Source organism: Sebastes fasciatus, chromosome 18 (assembly GCF_043250625.1).
Source record: "Sebastes fasciatus isolate fSebFas1 chromosome 18, fSebFas1.pri, whole genome shotgun sequence".
In the NCBI taxonomy this organism is placed as follows: domain Eukaryota; kingdom Metazoa; phylum Chordata; class Actinopteri; order Perciformes; family Sebastidae; genus Sebastes; species Sebastes fasciatus.
The window spans coordinates 18,754,899-18,764,259 of record NC_133812.1 but is presented as its reverse complement, the minus strand read 5'-3'; the positions used below and the strand labels follow the sequence as shown (position 1 = coordinate 18,764,259).

At 38.6% G+C, this 9,361-nt stretch overlaps 1 protein-coding gene across 1 annotated transcript; it reads right to left on the bottom strand.

Moving 5' to 3' along the window:
- Positions 1 to 479: 479 nt before the first annotated feature.
- On the bottom strand, positions 480 to 9,065 carry ostm1 (osteoclastogenesis associated transmembrane protein 1). Its single transcript, XM_074615360.1, has 6 exons — positions 8,589 to 9,065; positions 8,225 to 8,339; positions 5,808 to 5,905; positions 5,609 to 5,719; positions 4,894 to 5,059; positions 480 to 3,263 (listed from the first exon to the last, which is right to left on the bottom strand). Exons 1-6 carry the CDS (start codon positions 8,961 to 8,963, stop codon positions 3,208 to 3,210), a joined length of 921 nt encoding a protein of 306 aa, XP_074471461.1. The 5' UTR covers positions 8,964 to 9,065; the 3' UTR covers positions 480 to 3,207.
- Positions 9,066 to 9,361: the final 296 nt, after the last annotated feature.

The window sequence follows — 9,361 nt, the reverse complement described above, 5'->3', positions numbered from 1 at the left end:
CGAGAAACGTTATCGTCTCCGACCGGGTGCCGGTGTCTCCCCTATTTCCTCCGGCCACAGTCGGGAAGCTGAAGCAGGAAAGCCAACACGAGGATCAGCAGTGATTCATGGAGAGACCTTCGTCTGGTCAGCTAACATTACTGCCGAGCAGGTGAAATATAGAGTGATATTGTGGTTTTAGCTGTGTCGCCTCACTGTTTTGAGCGATGCTCGTTCATGTCTATGTAGAGCGAGCACAAGCGCGAGCCCGACGCTGACTTTCGTTGACTTAACGGCCACAGGTGTCACTGTTAACAAGCATTTCTGATTCTTAGAAACAGTCCCTTTAAGTAATATAAAATGGAAATACTTACGTAATATTGTACCTAAGTACAGTCCTTGAGTAAATATACTTACATACTTTCCATCACTCAGATTAACTAAATTATCATCATTATAAAACAGGTCGTGGTTAAATTACAGCACATGCATCTGCAGACTGTTTTTGACATAAAAATATGTATTTGTTCTGTATTTTATGCATTCAAAATTAAGTCTTACATTACTTCACAGCAAGCAAATGCATTTCTAATGGGCAAATTCATCAATTCAACACTCATAAAAGGAGACATAAATGAGATTTCGCTGTCATGGGCAGTCAGAAACCCCTTAACAAATTAAGTTAAACATCAGTGGGAAACGACAACAAAGCGCATTAAAAGCTTCATGCAACCGCAAAAAAAACAGTGACTGGAAAACAGGTAACATCACAGTGTGCTACTCTGGAGTGCTCTTACATTATGTGTGTAATGTCTTTATTTACCCCCCCCAGCCCACCCCACCGGTGTGCACCCCCTCTTCTTACAGCAGATACATGTCACCACTAATGGACATCAAGTGCTTCCTTTTTTGCAGCTCTTGTCTGGACATACATTAGAGACAGAAAACCCATTTCTCAACCCATAAGTACAGCACATACACACACTCAGACACTCAGACACGCACATACACACACACACAGAAGCCACTCACTCTTTCTAGTGCCAGCTGTGCGTCTCAGGCTGCAGGATGCTGCTGAACAACGTGAAGATTGTTAACGAGTTGAAAGGAAGGAGAGGCCAGGATCTGTGCAGCAACATGAACAAGCATCTGATTAGTAGTTTCTAAAGTTAGATATACAGACGGAGGCAAAGTTGTTGGTAACGTCCCGTTAAAGAGAGAAAAACCCACAATGGTCACTGAAATAACTTGAAACTGACAAAAGTAATAATAAATAAAAATTCACTGAAAATTAACTAATGAAAATCAGACATTGTTTTTGAATTATGGTTCAGCAGAATCATTTAAAAAAACAAACTAATGAAACTGGCCTAGACAAAAATGATGGTAACATTAACTTAATATTTTGTTGCACAACCTTTTGAGGCAATCACTGCAATCAAGTGATTTCTGTAACTCTCAATGAGACTTCTGCACCTGTCGACAGGTATGTTGGCCCACTCCTCGTGAGCAAACTGCTCCAGCTGTCTCAGGTTTGAAGGGTGCCTTCTCCAGACAGCATGTTTCAGCTCCTTCCACAGATGTTCAATAGGATTTAGATCCGGGCTCATAGAAGGCCACTTCAGAATAGTCCAATGTTTTGTTCTTAGCCATTCTTGGGTGTTTTTAGCTGTGTTTTGGGTCATTATCCTGTTTGAGGACCCATGACCTGCAACTGAGACCAAGCTTTCTGACACTGGGCAGCACATTTCGCTCCAGAATGCCTTGATAGTCTTCAGATTTCATTGCACCCTGCACAGATTCAAGACACCCTGTGCCAGATGCAACAAAGCAGCCCCATAACATAACCGAGCCTCCTCCATGTTTCACATTAGGTACAGTGTTCTTTTCTTTGGATGCTTCATCTCTTCGTCTGTGAACATAGAGCTGATGTGACTTGCCAAAAAGCTCAAGTTTTGTCTCATCTGTCCAAAGGACATTCTCCCAGAAGCTTTGTGGCTTGTCAATATGCATTTTGGCATATTCCAGTCTCGCTTTTTTATGATTTGGTGTCCTCCTGGGTCGTCTTCCATTAAGTCCACTTTGGCTCAAACGGTGACGGATGGTGCAATCTGACACTGATGTACCTTGACCTTGGAGTTCACCTCTAATCTCTTTGGAAGTTGTTCTGGGCTCTTTGGTTACCATTCGTATTATCCGTCTCTTCAATATGTCATCAATTTTCCCCTTGCGGCCACGTCCAGGGAGGTTGGCTACAGTCCCATGGACCTTAAACTTCTGAATAATATGTGCAGCTGTAGTCACAGGAACATCAAGCTGCTTGGAGATGGTCTTATAGCCTTTACCTTTAACATGAAGGTCTATAATGTTCTTTCTGATCTCCTGAGACAACTCTCTCCTTAGCTTTCTGTGGTCCATGTTCAGTGTGGTACACACCATGACACCAAACAGCACAGTGACTACTTTTCACCCTTTAAATAGGCAGACTGACTGATTACAAGTTTGAAGACACCTGTGATGCTAATTACAGGACACACCTTAGTTTAATATGTCCCTATGGTCACATTATTTTACATCTTTTCTAGGGCTACCATCATTTTTGTCTAGGCCAGTTTCATTAGTTTGTTTTTTAAAATGATTCTGTTGAACCACAATTCAAAAACAATATCTGATTTTCATTAGTTCATTTTCAGTACATTTTTATTTATTATTACTTTTGTCAGTTTCAAGTTATTTCAGTGACCATTGTGGGTTTTTCTCTCTTTAACGGAACGTTACCAACAACTTTGCCTACGTCTGTACTTTGATTCAAACACAGAGCCGCTTAATATGGATCCAAAATTACACCAAATAAAGCAGATCTCAAATTATGGCAGTAAGAGGCAGATCCAAACAGTCTGTGTACAATTTCCATTCGTTTGTTTTTTTAGAAAATCTATGAAAATATGAATTCTGCATATTTTGTTGTTGTATGTGTTTCAACATGATTTACTACATTTTGAGAAGAATAATGTTTAATGTGCCCAAAGTATTTCACTTTCATTTATCTAGATCCTTGAAGTCCTCTGAATACTGATCGGTATCACAGCCTCACAGGGAATGCTGTTGTTGAGTCCTCTACACTCAAACCTCAGGCACCAGACGATGAAGAGTCAAATCTTCTCCCAGGTTTATAACTTCTAAAACAAAGAGTGCCGTCCTCCGTTTCAGTCATCACATGTCTCCTCTTCAGCTCAGCTTGTCCTGAATGTTCATCAGAGTGGAGTATGACTTCGCCCGTTTGGCTGTGAAGACACAGAATTTACATTAAATGATTAATCACTTCATCATTTTAATCTATTGAGTGACATTTGAGTGAAATTGTCATAATAAGCATATGAATTATTGAGTTATGACTAAAAATGTGTTTTGTGAGGTCACAGTGACCTTGACCTTTTGACCACCAAAATCAAATCAGTTCATCCGTGATACCATATGGACGTTTGTGCCAAATTTAAAGAAATTCCATCCAGGCGTTCGTGAGAATGGGACGGCCGTGAGGTCACAGTGACATTGAACTTTGTCTAGAGCTGCAACGATTAATCCATTAGTTGTCAACTATCAAATTAATTGCCTTCATTGCCGTCATTTTGTACAAATTCTCTGATTCCAGCTTCTTAAATGTGAATATTTGCTGGTTTCTTTACTCCTCTATGACAGTAAACTGAATATCTTTGAGTTGTGGACAAAACAAGACATTTGAGGACGTCAACTTGGGCTTTGGGAAACGCTGATTGACATTTTTCACAATTTTTTGACATTTTATAGACCAAGAAAATAATCAACAGATTAATCAACAATGAAAATAATTGTTAGTTGCAGCCCTACTGACCACCAAAATCTAATCAGTTCACCCTTGAGTCCAAGTGGACGTTTGTACCAAGTGTGAAGAAATTCGCTTCAGGCATTCCTGAGATATCATGCCTCTGGCCACGACTGTTGCCAACTTGAAGGCATAAAAACATTAGTCCATGACGGGAGGCGATCGAGGAGATGTGACAGTCATGGAGACGAGAAAATATGAGCCTAGACAGTAGTGATGCTAAACTGTCAGGTCAAATGGAGGATGTTCCCCTGGGACCGGCTTCACAAAGATATTTTAGACCGATCTGTAGTGTTAGGCCAGCTGTAATTTAGCTCTTAGATTAGTCTAATACAAGTAAGACGGTTTCACAAATGCCCCTGGACATCAACCAATCAATAAAGACCCTGAGAGAAAGAAAAAACACACACAGACCTCTCAGTAGATTGGCAAGACATAATGATGTTGGTGATAATCAACTGAATATCAATATTCTATTAAGTTTATTTTAGTTATTTATCTTTATTTCTCCTGTTTCTGAAACACATTTAAACTCCAATTTCATTCAGATTAGGAATTATAATTCTCAAGTCAAATAAGTGTTTTTCTCCTGCTGCAAGAGAAAGGCAGATTATCTGTACATGACTCGTGCGACAGGTCTGGAAATTTTGAGAAAATTCTAACTACAAGAAATTGACAAGTTCTCTTAAATCACTTGTATGTGTTACTTAAGAGCAAATCAGTTCGTACAATTTGTTGTGCACTCAACAGTACCCCCAATTCCTAAATAAAAGAAGTTCCCGTCCTCCTCAGTCTTGGGAAACGCCCTCTTTCGACCATCATCCACACAAAAATAAATCCTCCCACCTCGTCTATGATCCAGAGGTTTGCAGGAGGCAACCCCACCATGCTTTAGAACAACCTAGAACCCCCCCCTATCCCCTCTTTCCTCCGTCCCAGCCAAACCCTAATATCACAGTCAGTCAACCCCCCCTTTCCTCCACAAAGACCCCTCAAAACCCCGTCAAAAAATCTCTGTGTGTGACAATGGGCGAATTAAGCTGGTTACTCACGGTGTATGAGCTTGCGTTTCTTTTGTTCGGAGTGAAGGAAGCTGCTCAAGTAGAAGATGATGGGCAGAAAGAGCATGAAGCTGGACACCGCGATGACAGGCACCGTCTCCTCGCGGGGGAAGGAACAATTGAACTTCTTACTCCACAGTCTGCGAGTCACATTCATCTGAAACGAGGCAAAGTGCCAAACGCAACATAAACTTTAGCTGAGCACAATCACAGGACGCTATTAATTCAACCCTCACATGTTTAGTCTATTTAATCCTGCAAACACAACAAACTGTGTTCATTAATTTTTAATGAGTTTCTGTATTTGTTTTTTTAAGTTTCTTGCATTTCTGATCACATTCCTGAATCAAAGATCCAAGCACAATTTTAAATTTTTGTCACACAATGTTACTAGTTTTTCTTACGAACACCCTCTAATATGAAATCAGCAACTATCGAGATATTGTAAGACCAAACTAAACCGTGGAAAAGAATATTTAATCTCATAATCAAGGCTAAAACATGACATGACAGCAAAAAACTGTTTTAATCAAATATTATGAATGTGTTTTGACACATTGTTGAAACATTTCCAGAGCACATTATCTCGTCACCAGCTAAAAGTTGGTGAGTTGTTGTCCTTTAGTATCTACAGATTCCTCTAGGGGGCGCAGTTTTCTCTCTTACCATCTTAAAGAGGAGTTTTATAATTCCCTGACATACATACCGCATCCTCTATGTCAATACACATAGTATGATTGTTCTCCATTCTGCCGTAAATCTCATTGAGGCTTCTGTAGCTGCTCTTACAGTCTTTGCACAGCTCTGTGTGGTTCCCCTGTGAACAAAAGACATCCTCGTTAACTTCTGAACTTAAAGTCATTGCAGACAGACAGACAGACATCATCACCTAATTGATGGCGTACCTGTTGATACTTCTCAAAGCAGGTGAGTGTTTGGTTGAGAGTGTTCATGAAGTACAGCGTGTCATTGGTCAGGCTCTGGAATCCCGGAGCGATGCAATCTGCACAACAGGAAGTAAAAACAACCATCAGTTAGGTCTGTTTATTCAAGAAAAGTGGACAAATTAATTAAATCAGATGCACAATAGCGTTTTGTCACTTTCCCCTATTTTATCCAAGATCTGAACCAGGTTTAACAATACAAACAATCATTTAGTGCTGCAATGATTAATCAATTAGTTGTAAACTATTAAATTAGTCGCCAACTGTTTGGATAATCGATTAATCAGTGTGAGTCATTTCTTTAAGGAAAAAATTCAAAATTATCTGATTCTACCTTCTTAAATGTGAATATTTTCTGGTGTCTTTACTCCTCTATGACAGTAAACTGAATATCTTTGAGTTGTGGACAAAACAAGACATTTGAGGACGTCGTCTTGGGCTTTGGGAAACACATTTTTTACCATTTTCTGACATTTTAAAGACTAAATAACTAATCGATTAATCGAGAAAATGATCGACAGATTAATCGACAAATAAAAAAAATCGTTAGTTGCCGTTTTAATTGTTAAATCCGCTCCTGCTTACTGTCAGCGAAAAAGGTGTATGCAGAAAGAAACTACAGCTAAAACAATTAGTACATTAAATCATTTGTTGATTGACAGGAAATAAAACTGCACTATTTTTTCTAATAAATGTTTTGCTTAGGGTTCCACCGTCTCAGTTGTCAGGATTTGTTGCATTTCTTTGTTGCATGTGATAGTAAACTGAGTATCTTTGTGTTTAGAGGAGTGTTGGTCGTATAAAACAAGCTATTTGATGACATCACCATGGGCTTTAGGACATTGTACAGACCTTTTTCCACTATTTTTTCTGACATTTTAAAAACCTATAGACCAAATGAATGATCAATTAATGGATAATGAAGATAATCATTACAGACTAAATACTCTTGCATGTGGAAATCATGCTGTCACATTCACAACAGTGTGGAGATCTACCAAATCTGATGCAATTATCTCATAAAGTCACAAGCTGCTATGGGTATCACTGGCTATCCTGATAGCTGAAAGGTCAATCTAATAAAATGAGCAACGGTGGAAGAAACATTCAGATAATTTACTTGAGTAAAAGTAACAATACTGCAGTGTAAAAATACTCTTTTAGAAGTAAAAGTCCTGCATTCAATATCCAAAAAAGTAAAAGAAAAAAAGCATCAAAATATACTTTCAGAATAATACATATTATATTACTGGATTATAATTACTGATGCATTTATGTGTGACTATCACTTAAACATTGCAGCTTGTAGCTTTTCCACCCTAATATGCTGCTGGGTAGCTTAACCTATAGTAATATGTCATATTTTATGAGTTGATACATATTTTGTATTCATAATTTTAATCTGTAAAGTAACTTAAGTTATCAAATAAAGGTAGTGGAATAAAAAATACTATATTTGCCTGCAAAATGTAGTGGAGTAGAAGTATAAAGTAGCATAAAATGGAGATGCCCAAGTAAAGTACAAGTACCTCAAAATTGTACTTAAGTACAGTACTTTAGTAAATGTACTTCATTACATTCCACCACTGAAAAACGAGTCACATGTTTTTATCTCTGCTGCAACATCCAGTGTGTCCACAGCCCGCTCTAATTAAAGCACCCTAAAGAAAAACACTGCACCCAACTGCCTCTTCTTGACCCTGCACTCTGACCTCTGTAGTCAAATGCATACCCATAATGTGTGTGTGAGTCAGAAGTTCAAACAAAGGGATCCGCAAATTTGCTTATTAGGGAATTTCACAGTCGTTAGTACACCTTTAAGAAACTTTCAAAAAAAGTTTTTAGAAATAAATGCATCGCCATGAAGTGTATAGCAATTACATGGAAGTCTGATTCCCATCTCCTCATACCTAGATGGCTTTTAGAAATGAACAGATCACATATACCCTCAGAAATGAATACAACACCTTTCTGAAGATTTGGCAACCCTATTTAACCTATATGGACTCCTTACCAACACCTATATCGGATTTGATATAACAAAATGATCAGACTTGATACATCATTGGTCATCTGAATAAGTCAGAACACCGCATCTCGTTATTTATGATTTCTTTATTTGTGTATTTAATTTGTTTTTCTATATCCTTTTTAATTCAATTGATAGTTAACTAGCCTACTCCTTTTGAGTATGGTTCTTTTTCAGTTTGTACGTGGGTGTGATAGGGAGGGAATTTGGAGTTTCTGTGAGTTTGTGTTTTGTATGTTTTGTATATTTGGTTCACTACAAAATTGGAAAATAAAATATTATAAAAAAGGAAGTTCAAACAAAGGCACAAATAGAATCACAATAATTCAGAGTTTAAATTCAGACTTACTGTCACAGGCTGATTTCTTCCAAATGCCCTCCAGGTTGACGTAGAGCAGATAAACCAGCATCAGTCGATCACTGCGCAGAAGGCTGTCCCTGCAGCTCACATTACCAGGACCCATCTGAGAGGACACACAGGCACTTTATCACATTTTAAACAGTTCAAATACACTCAGCTTTCTATTGATAGCAAGCAAGTCAAGCAGAGGAATTCTTGTTTCCTCTAATGTGTCACCAGTCAGTCAGTCAGTCAGTCACATCACAAGACTCGTGACTCGTGAGACAAACAAGGCCTGTCTGTCCTCTTGAAGCAGGCACAGTTTTACTTACAAACACATATAAATAGACTCTGTATTTGTGGGAACACGTACCTGGTCTGATGATATGTTGTAATAGGTGTTCCTGAAGCTGCCATAGCTGGAGTAACAGTTGTGGCAGACCATGACAGGTCTGGAGGCATTCACCAAGCAGTCCACATAGGCGACACACAGCTTTCTGAAGATCTGGAGCAGGTCGCTGCAGTAGTCGCTGATCTCCTGGTCCTCTGGGAAGGGGAGCAGGTTGAGGGAGAAGAGAGAGTCCACATTGGGCTTAAACACAGCCGAGTTCACCCCAATAACATCAGCAGCTACAGCAGCATTAGGGCTCAAAGACGAGGTTTGAGTCACTTTATCCGCTGAATCTGAAGAGTAAATGTGTATTAATAGTAAGAAAACCAAAAACGAACAGGTTTTGTAAAGAGACATGGTCGAAAAACGGAGATTTTAAAGCATCTGTTCCTCTTCTTTCTTTCACTCCTCTACACAACACCAACACAACCCATGACTTCCGGGTTGTTCCTCCCCCAACGTGATCATGTGACTGTCTGGAATTCTCGCGAGAGTACATCACACGGGATCAGATCAGTACTACAGTAACTTCACATTACAAACAACATACAATGTGGCTTTTGAAGGCATATTTTGATATACTCGATGTAACTTTTAAAGTTTAGTAGTTTAAACTACTACTACTAATAATAATAATAATAATAATAAAGATGATGATGATATAATAATAATAATAATAACAACAATAATGATAATTATCACATCAGTGACATCAATATTATTTAGAAAAATAATAAAGATATAAACTTCCACCT

Coding starts and splice junctions, on each gene's coding strand:
- ostm1 (XM_074615360.1), bottom strand. CDS start 8,963: ATGTCTCTTTACAAAACCTGTTCGTTTTTGGTTTTCTTACTATTAATA. Junction 8,340..8,588: donor ACAACATATCATCAGACCAG/GTACGTGTTCCC, acceptor GTGTCCTCTCAG/ATGGGTCCTGGTAATGTGAG. Junction 5,720..5,807: donor GCTTTGAGAAGTATCAACAG/GTACGCCATCAA, acceptor TTTTGTTCACAG/GGGAACCACACAGAGCTGTG.